At 46.1% G+C, this 22,795-nt stretch overlaps 3 protein-coding genes across 7 annotated transcripts in view; 1 reads left to right on the top strand and 2 right to left on the bottom strand.

Moving 5' to 3' along the window:
- The window catches only part of CLSTN3 (calsyntenin 3), a 31,197-nt gene extending 20,075 nt beyond the window's left edge, over positions 1-11,122 (bottom strand). The window contains exon 1 of the mRNA XM_065676207.1: positions 10,794-11,122. The gene's annotated coding sequence lies outside the window, so the exon portion shown is untranslated. The remainder of the gene's footprint in view (positions 1-10,793) is intronic.
- Positions 1,043-9,030, top strand: C1R (complement C1r). Its single transcript, XM_065676208.1, has 11 exons — positions 1,043-1,377; positions 2,172-2,400; positions 2,636-2,828; positions 3,008-3,151; positions 3,290-3,486; positions 4,270-4,417; positions 4,501-4,622; positions 5,201-5,279; positions 5,641-5,781; positions 7,463-7,537; positions 7,771-9,030. Exons 1-11 carry the CDS (start codon positions 1,370-1,372, stop codon positions 8,571-8,573), a joined length of 2,139 nt encoding a protein of 712 aa, XP_065532280.1. The 5' UTR covers positions 1,043-1,369; the 3' UTR covers positions 8,574-9,030.
- Positions 11,123-11,811: 689 nt separating the features above from the next.
- On the bottom strand, positions 11,812-22,376 carry C1S (complement C1s). Of its 5 annotated transcripts, XM_065676212.1 has the most exons (13): positions 20,245-20,438; positions 19,839-19,908; positions 19,417-19,585; positions 19,212-19,334; positions 17,812-17,989; positions 17,425-17,550; positions 17,045-17,244; positions 16,665-16,818; positions 16,330-16,445; positions 16,066-16,144; positions 15,672-15,809; positions 15,089-15,163; positions 11,812-13,028 (listed from the first exon to the last, which is right to left on the bottom strand). In XM_065676212.1, the coding sequence occupies exons 3-13, from the start codon at positions 19,459-19,461 to the stop codon at positions 12,235-12,237; spliced, it is 2,028 nt and encodes a 675-aa protein (XP_065532284.1). In that variant the 5' UTR covers positions 19,462-19,585; positions 19,839-19,908; positions 20,245-20,438; the 3' UTR covers positions 11,812-12,234. The 5 variants fall into 5 exon arrangements, with proteins under 5 accessions (XP_065532284.1, XP_065532282.1, XP_065532281.1 ...); XM_065676210.1 differs by lacking the exons at positions 19,417-19,585; positions 20,245-20,438 and adding an exon at positions 22,283-22,376 and having other exon boundaries at positions 19,212-19,416; XM_065676209.1 differs by lacking the exon at positions 19,417-19,585 and having other exon boundaries at positions 19,212-19,416.
- Between the last annotated feature and the right edge of the window lie 419 nt (positions 22,377-22,795).

Consider the following 22,795-nt stretch of genomic DNA (forward strand, 5'->3'; position numbering starts at 1 on the left):
ATCTGGACATCAGGAAGTACTGGGCTAATGTCCCCCACTTCATCTTAATTCTGATGTGTGGGGCCATATGGTGTTATTACAGAGGCACTAATTGCTTGTTGATGTGATCTTTTCCAGGTAATAATTCAAACATGCTCAATAAGCAGGTTCTCTAGGACACTGCATAAACATCCCAAAGATGATTTCTGCATTCTTTTTAACACGATTTTCATCTTCATTCAACATGTTTTGTGTAGCTATGAATTATTGCCTGTGATTTCAATGCAAGAAACTTACTTATTTCTTTGAAGGCACCCATAATTCTAAAAAGAAAACACTAAAATGGTGGGTTTACCTCTTACACTGGAGTCTGAAGCTAAGACATTTTAAACTTCCCGAAGTTGGTGGCACACAATCTGTCTTGGGCATTATGTTGATAAAAGCCTGAAATGTGTTTGCAAGTTGCTGGTTTTTTTCCAGTTTCCCCATTAAACACTGAAGGCCTTATCTATCTATCTTGTTTCTCCTAAAAATGCTTGCAGAAGGAAGAGCAAGAAGGTTCCTTGGAAAGGGACTTGTTCTCAGAAGTCTTAATTATAGGATCCCAGACCGGTTTGTGTTGGAAGGGAGCTTAAAGCTCATCCAGTTCCAATCCCCTGTCATGGGCAGGGACATCTTCCACTAGACCAGGTTGCTCCAACCTGGCCTTGAACACTGCCACGGATGGGGCAGCCACAGCTTCTCTGGGCACCCTGTGCCAGCGCCTCAGCACCCTCACAGGGAAAAATTGTTTCCTAATATCTAACCCAGATCTCCCCTCTTGCCAGCTTAAAGGTTTATTCATTTCCACAACACCCAACGCAAATGTCTGAGGTTTCTGGATTTCCTTGAAGAAGCTGCGGTTCCCATCACAGGAAGCTCCTCAGCAAGCCAGGACAGAGAAAACTTGACCTTAACGCATTCGTTAAGACTAAACCTCCTGCTCTCCTGCACCACAGAACTTCCCAGAAGGAGTGGAGGGGAGGGACACACTTCCCGGGCGGGCCATCTCTCCTGGGCAACAAACTCCGAGCAGCTGCCGGTTTGGAGACCGAACCTCGGAAGGGTCTTTAGCAATTGCTCCTCCTCCTCCTCCTCCTCTCCCAGGAGCGGCACCTCGGGACGTGACAGCTCCGCAAGGGCCCCGCAAGTGCCCCGCGGAGCCGGTGTGCGCGGGCAGGGCGCTGGGCAGCAGGGGGCAGCAGGGCCCGGTCTGTTGGCAGCAGGGCTCGCTCTGCCCTCCCTCCGCCTCTCCGCACCGCCCGCACCGGCTTCTCTCCGACCGCCGTTGCGGAGCTCCGGCCGGGGCCGCGGGCAGGACGAGCGGGGAGCGCGCACTGCGGGCGAGCGCATGGACGTGTGAGTGGGGGCATCTGCGGACGGGGGAAGCACGGCCGCGTCTGTGCGGGGAGGAAACGGGGTTGAGGAAGGGGGGGGTGAACCTTTCCAGGAAGGAGAAGTGGTCTGTGGGGCTGAGCTGGAACTCGCTGCCCCTCCATAAAAGCTTTGCTAGAACCGATGGAGGGCTGAGGAAGAAGGATCTTCCTGGCTGATGTTTCTCATCAGATCTGGGCAGTGAGCATGTTTTAGAGGGACACTGATAGTCCCATTCCCCAGAGAGGGAGACGGGAGATGTGAAGGATGAGAAAGAAAATGAGTCCCAACTGTTAAGAGAGACGGAGGCACGGCTGGGTAGAGGGCGGCTCAGGAGACACTGCAGGATCGCTCCTCAGCAAACAGAGCTTGAGATCTTCAGATCCTTACCAAACACATGGGGCAAAGATCCTAAACCAGCAACAGCCAGAAACGACCCATTGGCCCAGAGCCCCAGGGAACCAAACTTCCCCTGGTTCTATGGGACCCAGCTCACGACTGCTCAGGGAATTCAGCTGTGCTCCTTCAAACTGCTTCCTGGGTTGATGAATCTTTTCGGCTGGGTGACACAATGGCTTGCTGGAGCCTGGGTAGTGCTGGCATCTTCATTTCAGCTTGTCCTCCTTGTTCCCGAGTGACCCAAGTCAGGAGCTGGACCTGCAACTGGGCCTCCCATGTTTGGATTCCATTAGGCAGTGCACGAGTCACCTATGAAGTCTCCCCTGATGCTGGATGACCTAATTCTGTGCAATGTCATAGTTTTCTTGCCATGTTCACAGGCACGTTCCTTTTCTCCTGTGGGCCTTCCTGTTTCTTGAAGTGATCAGTTCCAGTCCAGTCCCAGCAAAGCTTTTTGGGGAGATCAGATCCCCCGGTTATCCCAAGCCATATCCCAACAATAACATCAGCATCTGGAATATCCACGTCCCAAAAAGATATGTGGTGAAGCTGACCTTCAGGTATTTTGACCTGGAGCCATCCGAGTCCTGCTTCTACGACTATGTTAAGGTATGTTCACAGATACCTGGACCAAGGGGTGGCTGGAGATGGGGATCTGGTGGCCACCACACGCAATGGGTCTTCATTCACCAGAGCTCCTCTCATGCTTCCCACAAAGGAAAGGGAAGGAATTAAAGATAGAAATGGGTGGAACAGGTACTGGCAGCTCATGGCTGGGTAATAGTGATGCTTGGAGCAGACTGAATCTTACGAGACAACAGTGATTTCCCCTTAACCTTGACAGATCAAAGCAGACAAGAAGGACTTGGGCCGATACTGTGGCCAGCTTGGGTCAACCACAGGCAATCACCCAGGAAGAAAGGAGTTTGTATCTAAGGGGAACAGGATGCACCTGGAATTTCATTCGGATTTCTCCAATGAAGACAATGGCACAGTGATTCCCTACAGGGGCTTCCTGGCCTATTACGAAGCTGTGGGTAAGTAGGCAATACCCTCAGCATGCAGAAAGAAGCCTGTGTGGTGCCAACCAATTTCGCTCCCTGTCAGGCAAATAAAGAGAAGCTGTAAGCAAGGATGTGGCTCTCTGTACTTTCAGTGTACAGCAGAGACGTTTAACACTTTCCTCCCCTTGTCCCTGCATCTCCCGTGTCTTCAGATCTTAATGAATGTGACCCTAACAATGCTGCTGAGAAAGACGAAATGCCTCAGTGCCAGCACTTCTGCCACAACTATGTGGGTGGCTACTTCTGTTCTTGCCGGCCTGGCTACCAGCTTCAGAGTGACCACCACTCCTGCAGAGGTAAACTGAAACGCTGGAAGATCAGAGGGTTCCAGGGAAGCAACCAGGAGGGGTGGGAGAATTACTTTAGGGAGCATTGACAGGGCTGCAGAACACACGGCTCCACAATGTGACCTCTACTTTCTTTCTCGACACCAGTGGAGTGCAGCAGTGAGTTGTTCACAGAGGCAGCTGGGTACCTGAGCAGCCCTGAGTACCCCCAGCCCTATCCTGAAGACCTCAGGTGTAACTACAGCATCCGCCTGGAAAAGGGCTTGTCTATCATCCTGAAGTTCTTGGAACCTTTTGAGATTGATGACCACCAGCAAGTCCGTTGTCCTTATGATCAGCTCAAGGTACTGGAGATTGGCAAACTCTACTCCCAGCCCCCCTGCCAGACCTGGACAGGAATTGTGGGGACACCACTATTAGAATGAGAAATAGCACAAGGAGAATGTCCCAGCATGAATCATGGAATCCCAGACTGGTTTGGGTTGGAATGGACCTTAAAGCTCATCCAGTTCCAACCCCCTGCCATGGGCAGGGACCCCTTCCACTAGACCTGGTTGCTGCAAGCCCCTGTGTCCAGCCTGGCCTTGAACACTGCCAGGGATGGGGCAGCCACAGCTTCTCTGGGCACCCTGTGCCAGCGCCTCAGCACCCTCACAGGGAAGAACTTCTGCCTAAGAGCTCATCTCCATCTCCCTTCTGGCAGGTTAAAACCATTCCCCTTGGCCTGTCCCAACTCCCCCTTGCAAAAAGCCCCTTTCCAGGTTTCTTACAGATCCCTTATGATACTGGAAGGCTGCTTTAAGGTCTCCATGAGAGGAAGGACGAACTGATGTCTTCCTTTGTCCCTCCCTCAGTGTGCTAGACTGGCAGTGTCCTGAGGTTAGAGGCTCTGGGTCACAGGCCCCTATGAGTGGAGCCAAAAAAGTAATCCTTCTTCCATTTTTATGTCCCTTTGTTTTAATCTCAGGGTTTGAAGGCCTCGATAGCTCTTATGATAAGGGAGAAGTAGGTCTTGTGGTAGGTCAGCCCTTTGTTCTGATCTGTCAGTGGCAAACTTGGTCGCTATTGCAATAGGGCTGCTGGAGCATGTGTGTTTCTGTCCTTGTGATGCATGTTTTCCTCATCAGATCCAAGCACGGGGGAGAGAAATCGGTGAATTCTGTGGCAAGGTGTCACCCGGTAGCATTGAAACCAACAGCAATGAGGTAGACATACTCTTCCTCACTGATGAGTCAGGGTTCAGCCGTGGCTGGAAGATCCACTACACCTCGGAGAGTAAGGCATTCCTTCCCAGAGGCTACTACAGCCCCTCTGCAGCTTTTGTTAATACCCGCATCCTTTGTCCCGTTCTCCATCAGAAATACGGTGCCCACGGCCTGTCCCGCAGGATCAGTTTACCATCATCAGAGACCTGCAGCCTCTCTATCACTTTCAGGACTATTTCACTGTCAGCTGCAAGACTGGGTATAACCTGGTGAAGGTGAGATCCCTTCTCCACTCCCTTCAGCCCTATTCTGGCTTCTGCTCAGTTTGTGTAAGATTTTCCCTTTCAGTAAAGCTTTCTTTGGAGACGATTTCACTCATGGCAATCTCTTGCAATTTCAGTTTCTTCCTTGCTTCTATCCACTTTCTTCCAGAGATTTCTCCTTTTCTGGCTCCCTTCCTTATGCGGTTACTGTTTCACAAAGCCCTGGTATAAGATGAGAGACAAAGATCCCAGGAAACATTGGCAAGCAAGAATACCTCTTTGGGAGGATGTGAAATCAGCCTTGAAGCAGAAGAGGTTACCTGCTTCCCTTGACATCCTACTGCCAGGACTTGGTGCCCAGACTTGTCATGTTTTCATGGCTGCTGCTATCTTTGCCAGCTACGAAGAACCTGTAGCCTGTGGCAAACACAGGATAGAGGGAAGGCAGCAAAGGGAGGGGACTGGAAGAGGCTGCAGAAGGGCAGCCATTAGACAGCAGTGCAAAGATGGCAAGAGAGAATAACACTGCAATGTGGGGAAGGGAATGTAAGGCAGTAACATCAACAGACATGTTTTTCTCTCCCACACAGGGCAACCAAAAGCTGCTGTCCTTCACGGCTGTCTGCCAGGCTGATGGGACATGGCATCAATCCATGCCCCGCTGTGAAAGTGAGTGAGATGAGAATGGGGATTATGCCCCCTGCGGTGGTTTTTCAGCCTCTATGGCTCAATTTGTCTGTGGCCATACACTAATGGATGTGCCAGTTGAAAGGACCTGTAGAGGTCCACTGTTACCTTGCATTACATTTTTCCTCTTGCAATAACTGGAATGTTACAAACCCACATAAAATATCACCCCCCAAATTGCTATAATGTTGTAACATCTAAAAGCAAAAGTTCCAGTCCTGGGATTTTGGAACACCGTCTCTCTGCCCGCTGTACTAACTGGTCCTTCACATCCAGGCCACAATCCGAGTGGAGCCTTACAGTGTCTTAGATTCAGCTCTTGCTTTCTTTTCCTTTTCTGTAGTTGTGAACTGTGGCAACCCCCCACCTCTGACCAACGGGGCATTCAGCTATGCTAACAAACCTGCAGACAACAGCTACCAGGCAGTGATCACGTACCAATGCAACAAGCCATATTATCACATTGTCACCGGACCAGGCGGTGGTGAGTCCTAGTCTCATACAGACACTGAAGTCTGTGCATGAAAAGCCCACTCAGGCTTTCCAGTTAGACTTGTCTGTGCTCCCCAGGCTTACAGCTCATGCTTTGCTCCTGTGAAGGCTCGCCAGGCTTTCCTTCGCTCTGCAGCACAGCTCCTGAGGCTTGTTCTCTCAGCCTATTCCCAGCTTGCTTCATTCCCAGATTTAGAATCACAGAATGGTTTGGGTTGGAAAGGACCTTAAGATCATCCAGTTCCAACCCCCTGCCATGGGCAGGGACACCTCACACTAGACCATGTCACCCGAGACTCCATCCAACCTGGCCTTGGACTCTGCCAGGGAGGGAGCGTTCACCTCTTCTCTGGGCAACCCATTCCAGTGCCTCACCACCCTCACAGTAAAGAACTTCTTCACATCCCTGCTCCGTGCTCTCCTTAACTTTTGCAGAAGGTCTTACTCTTTCGTCCATAATCATGATTTATTCTTCTCTAGTGTATTTCATTCTTTTGCTGGAATTTGAGGCATAAGTGTCTGGGAATCACCAAAACTCTGAAACCTCAGCACAGCAGTCCCAATTGCTACAGATATGCAAAGACACTCTCATATGTCTTCTTTTTGTACTCGAGACATGATTTGATGACACAGGAGCTTTGGTTACAAAAGCAGTATAAGAAGTTCACGATCTCTTTGCCTTGTCTGTTCATTTAAGCCTCCACACAAAAAAAAACCCGTAGGTTTTGAAGCTGAACCAGTTCCTAGATATGGTTGCATGATCACCCAGTGGTGCAGCATACATGAGGGGTGACATGCTAGCACTGGCGCCAGGAGCAAGCAGCTAAGGAGTTCTTTAAGTTGCTACTGATGCTGAATTCGACTGTTCTTGCATCTGAGTTTAACTCCTTCATAAAGAGACAGAGCTCAGTCTCATCAGAAAAGAAGCACAAGCCCAGGAGCAAGTAAGTGTCAGCACCAGCTAATTCTGATAGGGAGTCATCATGATGCAGTCCATTTAGAAAGGGAACAGCAAACAGTTTCTTGGAAGCATTTACTGCAGTGTAAGATAAAAAGAATAGAAATTATTTTTAGTCACCAGCACGACCTTTCTAAGAAAAGGGACGGTTGGAGGTAGTGGAGTTTGTGTTGAGAGGTGGCATGAGAGTTAGCTGACCTGCAATATAGCCTCAGGGATAGATACTGAGCATGTGCAGTAACTGACTCATCGTTTTGCTGTCTCTGGAACAAACCACTTTGTTCTGCTCTTTGCAACCTATAGATACCAGAAACTTGAATCTAAAATGTGTGTCTACTTCTCTCCCTCCTTTGGGCTAAATAAGGTCAAATCGTGCTCTGTAAGCATATGGACTGAGTAAAGGTAAAACTGCACTGAGATGTCTCTTCAGACTTCTATTCTACAGAAGCAGTGCCTGAGCTTTACGGGTCCCCTGAAGCTGAGGTGCTTTGAGATGTACATGTTAATCCAGACAGATGGGAATAGTAGCTTTTTCTGGGAAAGAGTGCTTTGGGATGGAAAGGCTGAGTACAGTATGTGGGATACCTTGGAGAGAGAAACCGCTTCAAAATTGTCCTATCCTGTCCTATCCTATCCTACCCTATCCTATCCTATTCTTCATTCCCACCCCACTCCTGCAGACCCAAGTCTCATTCATTTCCCCCTCATCCTGCAGAGAACTTCACCTGCTCTCCTGAGGGAACCTGGGTGGATGGAGACGGCCGGGTGAGGATTCCTGTCTGCTTGCCAGGTCAGTAAAGAACTGACTTTGTCTGGTGTTTACCGATTCATGCTTACTGTCAGCACAAAGCCAGGACAACACGACGCAGGGAGGGGATTGAGGATAATGGTATTAGTGAGGGAGGACAGAGAAATCTGTCCAGGGAGGCAAACTGAAGTGAAGTCAAACAATGATGGTGTAGGAGAGAAAGAGACAAGCCAGGGCCGCAGAGGGCTTCATGATCTCCTTGCATGTCTCTGCAGTGTGTGGGAAGCCAGTCCATCCCGTCACTGAAGTTCAGCGCATCTTGGGCGGCAAGGCAGCAAGGAGAGGCAACTTCCCTTGGCAGGCTCTGACTTACATCCATGGTCGAGGAGGGGGAGCACTCCTGGGTGACCGCTGGATCCTGACCGCTGCCCACACCATCTTCCCCAAAGGGGCTATCGGGAAGAATGCCAGCCTGGAGGAGCTAGCAGAGAAGGCTAACATCTTCCTTGGCCACACCAGCGTAGACGAGCTCCACAAGATGGGTAACCACCCTGTACGTAGGATCTTTATCCATCCAGATTACAACCCTAAAGATGATCACAATTTCAATGGGGACATAGCCCTGCTGGAGCTGAAACACCCAGTAACCCTGGGCCCTACAGTACTTCCCATCTGTCTGCCAGATGCTACCGACACCACATTCTACATGGATGGGCACATGGGCTATGTGAGTGGCTTTGGTGTGGAAAAATACTTTATCTCAAAACATATGAAGTATGTAAGCCTACCAGCGGTTGCTCGAGAGAAGTGTCAGAGTTGGCTGGACAGTAAGCAGAGTGATGTACCTATGGTTTTCTCTGAGAACATGTTCTGTGCTGGCTTCCTCACAGTCAAACAGGATACCTGCCAGGGGGATAGTGGGAGTGTCCTCACTGCATTACACACAGAAAGTGGTCGCTGGGTGGCTACCGGTATTGTTTCTTGGGGTATCGGCTGTGCCGAAGGTTATGGCTTCTACACCAAGATCATCAGCTATCTGGACTGGATCAAAGGGATAGTAAAGGAGGATAAGCTCTAGATGTTGCTGCCCTACTAGCTGAAGAATCACTGCTAGCATATAAATTTCCAGATACAGCAAATCATAATTAAAGCTTCTGATGATGTCCCAAAGGCTTTTCAAACATGCAGACCACGTAACCTTCATCGTAAACACTTCTGAAAGCCACCATGATGAATTCTTGGTGGTACCATCGAAACTTACCAAAGCTTCTGTACTTTTGGCAGCTTGTGGGACACCTCTGTGGATGTTCTAGTTCTTCCAAATGAAGCCTCAATAATATCAGGAGATCTCATGAGAGCAAACATGTTATTGTTTGAAGTGCTGATACCATCAGTCTACTTTTGTATTCCATTGTGGGGGAAGGTTGCAGGGCAGCAGACTTTGTTGAAGGATGTGGTACTTTGTGCTGTGTACAGTCTGCCTATGTACACTGGCATCAATGAGAGTCTGAATATTAAAATCACTGCTGGAGAAATCAGGTGTGTTATGTTTTTTCTGTCTTCGTGTTTAACAAGTACTAGATATTCCCCATCACCAAAAGCAACTTACGGGCTTTACCTACCGCTGAAGGGTTTCCAGTGCTGCAACAGCACATGGCAGTTGCTCCCCTGTCACAAAACCACCATTAGATTACCCTGTCTGAAACACCAGGTGGCTTCAAGAGATGCAAAAGTAAGTTGTCTGTGTGGTCCCATATTCAAAAGAGATGGAAGACAACAACTAGTATCATGGAGAAAAGAGCCCAGGAACCTTTGCTGATGAGAATTTGAGGATGGGGTTTCTTATACTACATTAAATAAAGCTCTGACTGCCCAAGAGCTGTTCTAAACTGACGCTGACTCAGAGAGATGACTTCTCTTGTTCTGTGGGTAGTCTCTGGAGTTGTCTTGACTAGTTTTGCTACTACAGAACAACCTATATTCTTATTGTGAGTCACTGAGAGAACTGAGAGCTCAACAGAGAAACTCTGGCACTAAGGTCATAGTTGCTTTCTTGCACTGTTTTCTGCAAGACCCAGCTCCAGACCTTCTCAGGTGTCAGTATCTCTTTTGCTTTTGAGATAATATACCCTGGGGAGGGACCTGTGAAACTGCACGTCTGAGATAAGCTCATCCGTGACCTCCAAGAGAATTCCCGTGATTTTTCCCATTGTATGAGCAAGAGGGGATCATGAGAGGCAAGAAGACCACAGAAAAACAAAGTGTCCAGTTCTACAGGAGCGATGGATAAAACCTGGTCTGCGGGAGGGGAGAATGAGGCATATGCAACTAGGCGCTATTCCCTGTGAAGAACAGGGAATTTCTCGGATGCCCATGAGTGCAGGTGACAAGAACAACAAAATACCCAACTCTTCAGTCCTCCTAAAAGTTGGAGAAGCCATCTTAAAGAATATCGTTCTTTGCAGGAGCCTGCGTACCTCTGGGAGAATCAGTGAGTTGCCAAAAATTCCTTTAACTCTCCTGGGAATAGCAATTCCAGCTAAATCAGTACCTTTCCTGTCACCTATTCCTGGACCATTCAGCCACATTTCTGATCCTCTTTTCTGCTGTCCTGCATTGATTTCAGCACTTTATCTTCCTCTCCTTTTGCAGAAAGGTTGAAGTTAATCAGTGAGTAACCAAGAGTCACTGCTGGCCTGAGTGGCTTTGTGCTCATAGAAGCTAAGGGAATGTCTTACCTTAGTCTGAAGGTCACTTTTTCCAGAACTGAAAATTGATTTGTTTTGCTCAACTTGTACTTTGTTGAGATATTTCTACTGCTGACATATCCATCACATACCAAAGCAGAAGGTTCCTGACATCCAGCCATAGCAATCTGTAAGATTTCCAGTGGCTTTTGCTCATGATTATCCCAGAGGTTTGGGCATGTCTGTGCCATTTATGACATTCTAAGACATACTGTGTAGTTATAAAATACTGTTACAACGGCACCACTGCCATTGTTATTCTTCCTTCCATTGACATTATTGTTGCTTTTCCAGTATACAGTCACCTCTTTGCACAAGAGGAACAGGGGCTAAGACTGCAGCCTGGACTAGTTACCCGGGATGGACACTTCCTTTTGCTCTTCAAAAGATGGTAGCTGAGATGAGTCCATCTACTCAGTAACAAGAAGGAATGATTATAAAACTTCATACAAGATTAAAGTTGGCACATGTAGATACAGAAGTAAAAAGCACTAAACATCCTGTGAGTCACAGGTCCTCACGAACGTAGTATAAGAACATCGGTTACTCACCCAACAAAGAATTAACCTATTGCTTGTTACACAAAGCTGAAGGTGCTTGAGCGGAGTGGAGGAATCTATATGAGATTTCCCAAGAGCCGCAGGCATCCTCCTCACCACAGTATCACAGAATCAACTAGGTTGGAAAAGACCTTTATGATCATCAAGTCCAACCGTTCCCCCAGGCACTGCCATTCCCTAGGCTCTCAGAAGAGGTTTGTAGTCCAACACGCTGCTGACAGCAGGACTCGTTTCAGAGCTTCAGGGTCTTGCCTGGGCAAATGATGAAGGTGTCCAGGGACAGAGATTCTTCTATGTCTTCTATGGCACTTGTTCCAGTGCTGACCCATGCCCTGGGAAAAAACCCTATTGGGAATTCCCGTGTTGCAATTCATTTTGATTTTGCAATATTGTCTCTTGTCCTGTCACTGTTCACCTTTCTGAAGAGTCTTGCTCTGGTACTCTCTAGCCCTCCTTTAGTTATCTGAATATAGCAGTTAGATCCCACTCTTAACTTCCTCCTTTTTAAGCTGAACATACCCAGCTTCCCCTGTCTTTCACCATATGGCATCTGCACTAGTTCTCTGACCATCTTAGTAGAAGGATATCTGTGGGTGATAGAAGACTTTCTGGAGCAGAAGACACCCATAACGCATGTTAGGTAATCTTGGCCCACAACCTTCCCTAAACTAAGTGAGCTTTCTTTCTTACCTAACACAATAATGTTTGAAAAGTAAAGCCCTGAGGACAGGTGAATGAAAGGATTTTGAAGATGTCTCATCTGCTCAGCTTGACTGAGAAGTCTGAAGCCCTCATTGCTGGTAATGGTTGGTCAGTGAGATGCAACCATCTCAAAAGAACTTCATAGAGACTCTTAGGTAAAGAGGTGAGATAGCACAAGTTACAGCTTGACAAAAGCTGGCTGCATAATGTGGCAAAATGTGACTAGACACTTGATTTAGGGAGTTTCAAGGAGAATTAGGTCTAGTCTGAGAACACAGGCAATACACTCACAGTAGAACACTGCACATAAGGCAGTTTGGACATTCTTTAATGCTGTTAGCTATTCCAAACAATACAGGAAATACATAAATCAGAAATCAGGCTCTGAACCTACTCCGGGAAACAACAGTTATTCTCTCTTGTCTTCACCGAAATCTTCCTGTCAGGTGGCAGTATGGCTACAAATTCTCCAAGTGTGACAAAATGGCGTACAAAAGAATGACAATAAGCAGAAGCAGCCTTTTTGCCTTAAATAGCATCTTCCTCTTACACTGCTGTGAGTGGAACAAAAAGTGTTTCGCTTCCCAGGTGCAATGACAGTGGGAGAAAGAGATACATATCCCTGACTCTCCAATGAGTAGGCCTGTCACCTATGGAGAGTGAGCAGGATCACAGCCAGCCTGAACATCATCATGTTTAGAAATGGTGACTGTGCTGAAAGGAGAAAGAGCTAATCCTGCGAAGTGTCTGCATCCTCATGCTTGCTCATGGTCTCTGTAATCCAGTCCAAATAACGCACTACCTTGGTGTAGAGACCAAAGGTACCACATCTTGGTCCCCAGGAGATCAGCCCGGCCACATAGTACTGTCTCTCATTAAGAGGATCTTGGATAGCATAGGCTCCACCGCTATCCCCCTTACAGCTGTCCTTGTCACCACCAGCACAGATCATATTGTCAGTGAATCGGTACACACTGGAATCAGCAGAGCCCTCTGGTTTCACAGATCGGCACTTATCCATGTCCACCACAGGAATCTGGGCCTTCCAAAGATAAATGGGCAGTATTCCTCTTTCTCTTTGACCCCAGCCAGCAATGTAGCCCAGAGTCCCTTCTTGCAGCTCATACTCGGGTGATCTACCAGGAAGACAGAGGGGTGAGATATTTGGGCCCATCTTCACCGGATCCCTCAGCTTCAGCAGAGCAATATCATTATCAAAATCGGTCCTGGTTTCTATGGGCTGCTTCTTAAAATCAGGATGGATGAATAAAGCCTCTGGGATCAGTTGCTTGGCCTCCCGGTGCAGAGATTCTCCACCAACATTGATTACCCCAGCATACATGGTGGGCTTGTCATAACCCTCCAGCACATGAGCTGCAGTCATTACCCATCTCTCAGAGATGAGTACGCCACCTCCTCTTGGGTAATGAAAATACACCTGCCAGGGAAAGTTGCCCTTTTGTGCAAGGGTGCCTCCAAAAATCCTTGCTTTCTCTTCAATGGGATTACTAGGCACCCCACAGACTGAAAGGAAAAAGACAGGAACCACATGGGAGAATTAGCAGTTACAACTAGGGGGTTCTTCGGTACTGCTAAAAACCCCATAGTCCCCTCCTGCCTGTCTCCTGCAAATAATGTTTGATTCTGAGTAACCAATGTTTATATTCAATGTCATAGAGCTCTAAACTAGTATTTACAGAGAAATTAAAGACAATTCAAGCAAAACTACAATCAACATTCAATTTAGTCTCAAAATACTAATTCTCATGTTCTTGCTTTGGAAAGCAATTGTCACACTGCCCATGTTGGGTATGTCAAAGCTCACAATTTGATTGCGTTCTAGTTAGTATTTTTCCTTTGCTGAATTATGCCCTGTATGTGAAGGGATTGATTGACTTTGGATGGTTTTGATAAGTTTTGAGAAATATGACACTGCTCTTTAATATACATATACATATACATATACATATACATATATATATATATATATATACACATATATATATATATGTATATAGTGTGTGTGTGTGTGTTGTGAAATCCAGACAGTCTCGGGTTGTCAGGTTTGTCACTGATGTTTTACCATTTCAACTCTCCACTCTTTTAGCATGTAAAATCTTAAGCAGTGTCTTAATGGAGACCTTATCTGTGGGTCTTACGGGTGCAGAGATGCTACACATTCTTTGAGTAAAATGTTCTACAAGGTTTTGCAGAATGTGAACACAAATGGCATAAATAAGTCTGGTCATTTTGACATAGACAAGCAACTGATTTCTTATCACATGGCCTTGTTTGCATTGAACCCTTAGTCATACAGTAAGAGACTGAGAAGATAGCTTCCAGTATGAATGAAGCAGAGTTTGATAAGGAATTTCATGTGATCATAGAAAGATATAGGCTGGAAGGTACCTCCCTATGTCTTTAGTTCAACCTGTTCATCTCTAACTGCCCTTCCCCTGTCTTCCTAACTGCAAAGCCAGGTTGCTCAGAGGCTTTGACAGGTGACTTCTGATCATCTCCACAGGTGGTGATTAGCCAGCCCCTCTGGCAACAGTTCCAGTATCTGGGGGAGCATTATTCCTTAAATGCAGTCAGAACTACCTTGGTTGCAACTTGTGCTCATTGCTTGTCATTGTCTTTCATTGCTATGTACCACTGTGAAGAGTCTGGCTTCATATTCTTTTCTCCTCTTGAGTAGTAAATTCCCTGAGCTTTATGTTGCCATTTGTCTTTTGCACTGTGCACTATTATAGTCCAAGTCACTGGCTGAGCTGGCCCTTAAGAGGGCTGAATCATCTTCAGCTGGATCTTGTAGTTTGCCAAATAGGATTTGGGGGTGTGGAGTAGCGAACAAGCATCATGTACAACTAGCCCTAGGGATGTTGCCTCCTCCAAGTGGGTAAGCTCAGCAGCATGCAGAATGCATAGGATTTAAAATTTTCTCAGTTGCAAGTTAAGATCCAGCCATAACTACCAGCAGTCAGGAGGAGCAGTAGTACCCATACACTTCCCTCCTCAATGTCTCCCAAGTACACAAAGACAGGACGGAAAGATCCTTGACAGTGATCTTGCTTGAGCCTTTAGACATAGCAAGTGTAGCTGAATACTGAGGAGCACATTAAACCTAAAGGGCTTAGGCTATGACCTACAGTGAGGGTACTTTTCACTGTAATGCTGCATCTGTAGTGCCCAGTGAACAGCTGGGTACCACCCACAGGAGAGACTTGAACAGAAGCTACAGCTCTCAGTGTAGCCTGGGAGGGACTGAAGACAGGCATCTTTTTGACCTGTCAGTCTTTTTGCTACCTGCAATGCAGACAGAAATCTAAAGCACTGAGAAACACACACTGATACTTGAAGAAGTCCTGTTATACCAGATGCCTTATTATGTTGACAATTGTTTCCAGTTTCTTTCCGCTGCCTCATTTGATCTTTCTTTGGGGCCTACAGCTTTCAGAAATGTGATTTAAACAACAGAGAAAGGATCAACTGTAAGTTCAGGCTTAACAGTTGTAAAACAGAGAGATGAAAGAACAAGTGGTCTTCACATGCCACAGGAACACATACATAGGTTTTGGTAGTACCTGGGACACATTTTGGTAGCTTCGATCCCATCGCTTTGTTTACCCATTCTCCGCTGGCTGAGCACTGATACACCCCTTGGAAAACACAAGAAAAAACAGTGACGTCAGGATACAGTCAAGATGAAGAGAGGGTAAGTAGCACTACTGTAGAAGATGGTGAATTAACTTTCTCATTTCCAAAGCAAGCACAGCTTCATATACATTGCTGAGATCTCCCTAGAAGTACACAAGCCCACCAGGGTGCTTCTGGCCCTATTTTGAAGGGAAGTCATTAATAGATTTCTTGAGTCCTTTACTTCTCCACCAAAACTGTGCTAGATGTGACAGAAATCTCCCTGGTTCACACACCACGCAAAAGGAGAGAGGACTTGCTAATGCATTTAAGGTCAGCAGCCCAAGTGCAGACATTATTAGGGTGTATTAAACACAAAGGCAACACAAAAATACTGCCTGCAACTCCACACCAATGAAAATGTTTTCACAGTCTTGACTTGCTGGGATATAATCCCAGCCCCACAATGATGCAAATGCTATCTCTTAGACCTTTGATCAAAGATGTTTGTGTAGCAAAGGTAATGCTTACCATCCCCTTGGGTTTTTAGGGTATAGTAAGGTGCATCACACTGATAGCGGAAAGCAGCTTTGTACAGAGGCTCGTGAAGTTCAGAGACGTATACAGCTTGGGCATTGTCAATAGGAGTGGGATCACCACAGTTTACAGCTGTAGAGAAGAAACAAAGATGATCAAATATAATCAAATGGGCATCCTCAACCAACAATATGGTTATTCTGTATTATGGAGAACCACTGGGCTCCTCTGGTCTTTGTTACAGCCATCAGTGCTCATTTTCTCTGTCCCTTCAGCATGCTCACATCCTAGTCCTCCAGCGTTCTCCTAATCTGGAGATAATAGTGGATTTAGAGCCTAAAGGCTCCATTCCAGTCTGTTTCCCACAATACAGAGACAGGTTACTTACGAACACAGCTGAAATGGGAGTTGCTCCACTCCCCATTGTCCTGACAGCTGGAGTGAAAAGTCTTGATGCTGTCTCGTTTCTAGGGAAAAGAACACATGATCCATGTAAATCACTGGCCATGAAATACATCTGACACAGGCACTCCAGTGGAAGGTCCTCAGCATGCTGCAGTGTCCCAGAGGTGCTCTGGACATGTGATAGGAAATGGCATCAGGAAGATGCTGAGAGGGCCAGAGAGGATATATGCTTTTTTACATTACTTACCCTCACAATTTCATAGCCTTCTACACAGGTCACCTTCACACTGTCCTTGAAGACATATCTGTCCTTCTTTGGGTCAAGAACAGAGTTGGGGATGACACTCTGGGGACAGCTTACAGCTTTGAAGAGATAGGTGGAAATCGGTGGTTAACTGGTTCAAGATTTACTCTCCTTCCATCTCCCAACTTCTTTCTCCCTAGTGATATTTTCCCCTAGTAAACAGGTATCCTCTGTTTACTCAATACCAGCAGCTGCAAACATGTTGACAGGCTGTACCATGAATATGACCTGCGATTAGCTCAGCAGCAGAGGGAATGATTTCCCAAGTGTTTACTCACGATCCGCATAGTAGCGTATTTTCCAGCCTTTGTGCTGTACTGCGTGGTCTGACTGGAAGGTTATGTCAAGGATGTTGTTCCTAGTTTTGATTTCGGGAGGGCCTGGGAATTTGCTGCCACAATAGGGACCAAAAAGCTGCTTTCCAGAGACAAGCTGGGAAAATAACAACCAAGAAGAAGTAAGAAATTCCAAATGTATTTAGAGAGATATTAAAATACATAGGCAATATATACATATTCAAATGTATTCCCAGGAACTTCAACTGTCAAAAAGTGACATAGCAGAAAATACAGTTAAGAAGTCACGTGGTCTTCTGACTATGAGAAGACTGAAGGGAAATTCAGACCATCCTGACTCCCTCCGTAAGCCCCACACCTACTGTTAAGCTGTCATGGCAAGTCCCTTTGGAGTCGGCTGGTTCCACATCAAAGTCCCCACTGCGTATGGTCAGCGCCACAAAGTATCCTGGCCTCAGAGCCACTTGGTACTCACACCGTGAGTTCTCTGGGTACTGGTTGGGATAGTTGGGGCTGGCGATCTCCCCTGATAGCTCAGTGAAGACATTTCCACTGCAGTTCACTAGGAGTATGGAAGGAATGCGGGTAGGATTCTGAATGGAAATGGTCCATGTATGTAGCTGACAAGCTTCCCCTTTTCCACTACATCTCCAGTCTTCCCCCAGTCAACCCGCATTAACTATGTCATAACATTGCACCTTTCTACTTGGCCCCAGATTAATTCTTGCTGTTGACCACTTACCTCCACATGTTTTCTTATCCTCATAGAGGAAATAATCTGGTGGACAAGTACAGAAGTAACCTCCAATATAATTATTACAGTAATGACTGCAAGGTACCTCCACAAAATCTGTGCACTCATCCAAGTCTGCAAGTGTGAAAAGATGAATCAGCCAAGATTAGCAGAGAGCCCTAAGGGCAAGGAGATGAGAAAGTAAACCAAACACTGGTGAACCACAAAGAAAAGGTATCTCTAAGACAGTATTTATGCTGGCCATATTGGAAAGCACTCCTGTCTGCTGGGATCTCTTTTAAATAAGGCATTCTACTAAGAAAAACCATTCTGTCAGCTTCCCTATCCCTGATCCCAGCTGCTACAGAGATTCAGAGGATGCTGTTTCAACCTTACCCACTGCAACATAGTAGGCTGCGAAACCAGTGAAATGCTCCTCATTGGAAAAGTCTGATTGGAAGCTCATAGTGAGCGTGTTATAAGGGATATGAAATTCCTCCACAATTGAGGAGCCGGGGGCACGAGGTTTCTTCCGCCCACAAAGCACACCTTCAACCTGGCCACCAGACAGGACCTGCAGAAGAATTCAGCGAGGTGTTATCTCATTCCTGGAATATGCGTAATTACCTGCACTTGAATCTTTCAGCCTACTGGCAGCTAACCAAAGGCTCCTAAACTGCATGTATTTCTCACAACATCCAGGCAGATCTCCCAGAGCAAAGCTATCTCACACAGCTAGCAGGAGGAACCAAGGATGTTGTGTCATCCACCAAGCTGGCCAAGGGTAGGAGCCAGCCAGCCAAAGAACAGCTGAAAAGAGCCCTTAGCCAACCAGTTTCATGACATTTATAAGATGCTTGAGGACTGTTCCTTCTTAGACTTCCCAGATGTGAAATACCTGTCTTAATTTCTCAGATACAAATTAATGCAGGAATTTATCTGTTAACACCCTTTCCTCAGGCCCACTTCTACAAAAAATCAACCCCATGGTTCAAAATGGCAAACCCAATCATTGATGGTCTGCAGAGCAGTCTAACAGGTTGTTGCAAAAGGACACGTTACTACACGTCCTAGCAGAGCACATCCCAATGTCCCACCTTGGTCTTTCTCCAAGGTCTCCTGGTGCTGCACCTTTTCTTATTACCCATTGTCACACATAGCTATTGCAGGATAGGGTGTCTTGTTTCTGTCTGTGTGGAAGTGCTTGATCTCCTGTGCCTTGTGGGACAACGTGGGGTATATCTAGTGGGTCTCTAAGTTTTAAGATCATAGGAAACTGTAGTGCAATGACCACAGCACTTTATCTGAGTGCCCACTATCCATACACACAGCTCTTGACTGGTTTTAACCTCCATCATTTCCAATCAATTTCTGGCTGCATTAAACCATCTATGTCCACTCATGAATTAATCTGAATAATTTCAGAATCAGAAAAGCAATGCCCTGAGAAAATGGTCTTTTTATACCTGCAGTTCACTGGCTCAGAATATGCCTTGCAATAGGGAGGTGTCAGCGGTGGCTAAGAAGGCTTTTCCTATAAGTACAGGAGAAATATGAGGAGGGGGACATATACGGGACATTCAGTTGGCAGATAATACTCATGTGGTATGAGGCAAACTCAAATCAATTTAGTGACTGCTAGTGCAGATATGCTCAGTCATGTCGGCTTTTTGGGAGTTCAGAATAGGAAGGATGTGTCTATCTCCTTTTCCAGCCTTAAGTTTTGTACACAGCCTTTCTGTTGTGTATTCTAACCCTCCTTCTTGTTTTTTCTCACTTGAGGATGGGGATAGTACCTTCACAAAGTCATATTCGCAGTTCTGTGACGGTTCAAGATCCATATGTGTGAAATAAAGGCGAATGCCATATCCTGAAGGGACCTGGATATCCCAAGATTCCTGCACATCATTGGGATACACCTGAGGATAATTGGGTGACAAGATCTCACCATACATGGAGGCTGCATCAGCCCAGGCAGGGAGACAGAAGAAGATAATGTACCTGAGAAAAGAGGAAGATGATATTGCAGTAGTCTTCTCTGTCCATATACGCATGCAGTCCCGAGGGGAAAAGCCGGTCTGGCTGTACACAGCATGCAGCACAGCTTCTGGCTTTGGAGTTTTAATAACCAGTGCTGCGGCTGCAGGGGCCCTTCTCTTTCTCCTGTAGTCTTTCATACAGAAGGAGTAAATCTCAGTCATGCTTTCTGTTCCTCTCTAGCTCTATAAGATCTGATAATGCTGCAGGTGTTGAACACAAGGGTCTCAAGTGCTATTCCTCAATTCACTGCCTTGTTCTGGAGGTTACCTGGGCTATATACATGCAGATTTGAGAATCAGTACAGTACTACAGAGAAAAACACTTGATTTAAAACATGACATTATTAATAAAGCTGAGTTCCCCTTGAAGATTCAACAACTCACCACATCTGGAAAAAGCAGATCTTCCTTTCTTTCAGGAAATCTTTCAGGAATTGGACTTTGGAGTTATGGTCTGGGACAAAAAACAGTGTGATTGATTAGTGTTGCTTGTCCTGTTTGTCTGCTAGGCAGGTCAAAGACCCTAAAACACCAGCTCGTGGAGAATACGTCAATGTTCTTCCTCAAAAGCAAGTTTAGATCTCTGTTCATTCCTGCGTACAGCAACCCCAAGAATCAAGAAGGGACAGTAGGCTCTGTACTGACAAAATGGAGAGCTGATCTCTATCTTGGTACTCCCTGGTACTCTTATTCTCCCTTTATGACTACCAGTGTCTCCAAACACCGTGCTGGTGCACAGCAAATTAAGACAGCAAGTAACCCCCCCCACACACACTCCACTCTCACCCACCTCAAAAACTACGCCAAGATCCTGGGACTGGGGAGCAGCTTGTCCTGACTCTTCTGGCTGTCAGACAGAGATACTCAGGAGGAGTTTCCTTTCGCATTTCTAATGCTTGCAGTATTTACCTTCTCTCCCTAGTTCGTGTCTGGTTTTCTTCTCTCTTCCCTTTTTTCTTCCTGTGCACTCTCCCTCAAACGAACCCAAGGCTCTAATCCGCAGTGCCGCAGCACCCTCTACCTGTGGGATGCTGGGTTGAGATGCTCGGCTCGCCGGCTCCCGGCAGAAAGGGGGATTTCCAGTTAGTTGCACAATCCCAGTGACTCAGGCTGCGCGGGGGCAGCAAACGAATCTGGGCTCTGTGTGTGTATGTTAGGCATTATCGGGAAATCAGATGACTTTGGGGAAAAGGGAGGGGAAGAGAGTTTTTCTGCTGCCTACCTCCCTTTTAAATCTGAGAATAACATCCAAAGGGTGTAGAAAAAGGGGAAATCCACTTGAGAACTTGTCCAATGCTTTTGCATGGAAAACAACTGTTCGATCATCCTGTTCACAGACCACTTTGCCCGAGCCCACTCTGCCACTGCAGCCTGGTGGCCACAGGGCTCCTGCCGTGGCTCATCATCTAATGCTGCGGATACCCTTTTTTATAGGGGTAAAAAAGGGAAAGATCGTGGCCTATTGAATGTTGTGCCTCTCTGAGGCTACCAGCAAGAGTAAGGGTGCATTGTTTTCCTGGGTTTTGTTATGGGAACACTCCTGTAGGTAAGAACTTCACTAAGAACTCATAATTACCTCTTCATTTACCAAGTAAACTTCATGTAAGAGCATCTGTTCATCAGACTTAGCCCTGGAGCAAGCTAGATCTACGAGCCTTATGGAAAGCAGTTTCAAGACTTATGCCAGGTAGGACTCTTAATCCAGCCAGTGCCCACAAGCCAAGATCAAAATACAGGCGTATAAGCTAAAAGACCTGTCACTAATACTCTACAAAACTCCTCCTCCTCACAAACCAGCTACACTGGGACTGGACTATAAATGAACATGTAAAACTCCATAACAAGCTCCACCCTTCACAATCAGCACAGCAAACTCCAGAGCTTGTTTCAGCCAGGAAAAAAATCATTGAAGTTTCAACAGGCCATAGGCAAAGTGTGTTAGCAAAGCCCAGCTGAGCGACTACTTTATATTGTCAAGGGAGACAAACACCTACAGATGAATCATTACTGACTTCACTGTAGTCAGAATAAAGGCTTTACTTGAAGAACATGCCTCGTCTGTTTTCTCTGTCAAACTGAGAATGGGTAGTGAAAGAAATCAGTGTGTCACCTAGCTTCTGATGTCTCTTGGGAGCACTGCTTGATGTTTCTAACTGGAATTTTGAGAACCAGGAAGACAGTGATCAGAGGTACACAACAAATCTCTCCTCTGAACTGGGTAAGGTAAAGACCCTGCCAGTGATTCTGCAAGTCACAGTCATATTTTAAGGTGGGCATGGCAGAAGTAAAATGAGTGTGGGCTGATAGATGATGCATGTCATTGCATTGCAAGGGAATTCTATGTTTTTATATAAACCCAACTCAACTTGTCTGCAGCAGTGGTAAATTAATGTGTATGTGAATATCAATAGTTCTTTGGAAGACATATACCTATTAATTAAGGAAAAGATGGCTGAAGTTAGTTAAATAAGTAACCTGGACATCTATGTGCATAATGCTAACTATTCATGCAGCAGACCGGTGATATTGATGTATGTAATTACATTGGATACACACAGAGCACTTGATTGCATTTGCCTAGATGTGTATTGGGTTTACAGTTTGTAAGATGAAAGAGCTAGGCAATATATTCCACAATTCACTGAAACTATGTCAGGAATAATATTAAAATAATAATTTAAAAGAGGCAAAATCATGCCATTAAGGTTACTAAATGATGACATTCAGTTTGCCCATGCAATATAATTCTGCTCAGAGGCACACGCATTCTCTTAAATTCCTAAATTACACGACCACATACTATTCTTCCCAAATTGCAGCAGACAAACCTCTTCTTCAGATGACTCAGAGCTGTGTAGCTGTAACCTTCCTGCCAGATGTCATGAAGAGCAGCAGTGTTCCAGTTTTCACAACATTACCATGAAAACAGGCTCGGCTGGCTTGTCTTCACCCAGGAAGCTGGGAGGGAAAAAAAGCTTTTCCAAGTTCTTAAGAAAAGCCACACTTTCCCATCTGGAAACACTCAGTCAGTGCATAAAACAAAGTGAGGAAATATCAAAAGAGAAAACATAACATTAACTAAATGAAATCCATCAGGAGGGAATCAAGGATATGTAAGCAGCAAGTAAAATATCCTGCATCTACCCAGAGAAGCTGTGGCTGCCCCATCCCTGGCAGTGTTCAAGGCCAGGTTGGACAGGGCTTGGAGCAACCTGGTCTACTGGAGGGTGTCCCTGCCCATGGCAGGGGGTTGGAATTTTTATGAGCTTTAAGGTCCTTTCCAACCCAAACCATTCTGTGATCCTATGATTCTGTGATATACCAAGACCTTGGCAGTAATT

The sequence above is a fragment of the Lathamus discolor genome, chromosome 4 (genome assembly GCF_037157495.1).
Source record: "Lathamus discolor isolate bLatDis1 chromosome 4, bLatDis1.hap1, whole genome shotgun sequence".
Taxonomy (NCBI): domain Eukaryota; kingdom Metazoa; phylum Chordata; class Aves; order Psittaciformes; family Psittacidae; genus Lathamus; species Lathamus discolor.

Bases quoted from the DNA above. Each gene is read 5' to 3' on its own strand.
- C1R (XM_065676208.1), top strand. The intron at 3,152-3,289 runs GTAAACTGAAAC...TCTCGACACCAG, and splicing joins TGACCACCACTCCTGCAGAG to TGGAGTGCAGCAGTGAGTTG. The intron at 4,418-4,500 runs GTAAGGCATTCC...GTTCTCCATCAG, and splicing joins GATCCACTACACCTCGGAGA to AAATACGGTGCCCACGGCCT.
- C1S (XM_065676210.1), bottom strand. The intron at 16,819-17,044 runs GTAGGTGTGGGG...TTATTTTCCCAG, and splicing joins CTTGCCATGACAGCTTAACA to CTTGTCTCTGGAAAGCAGCT. The intron at 15,810-16,065 runs GTAAGTAACCTG...TCTTCTCTACAG, and splicing joins CTCCCATTTCAGCTGTGTTC to CTGTAAACTGTGGTGATCCC.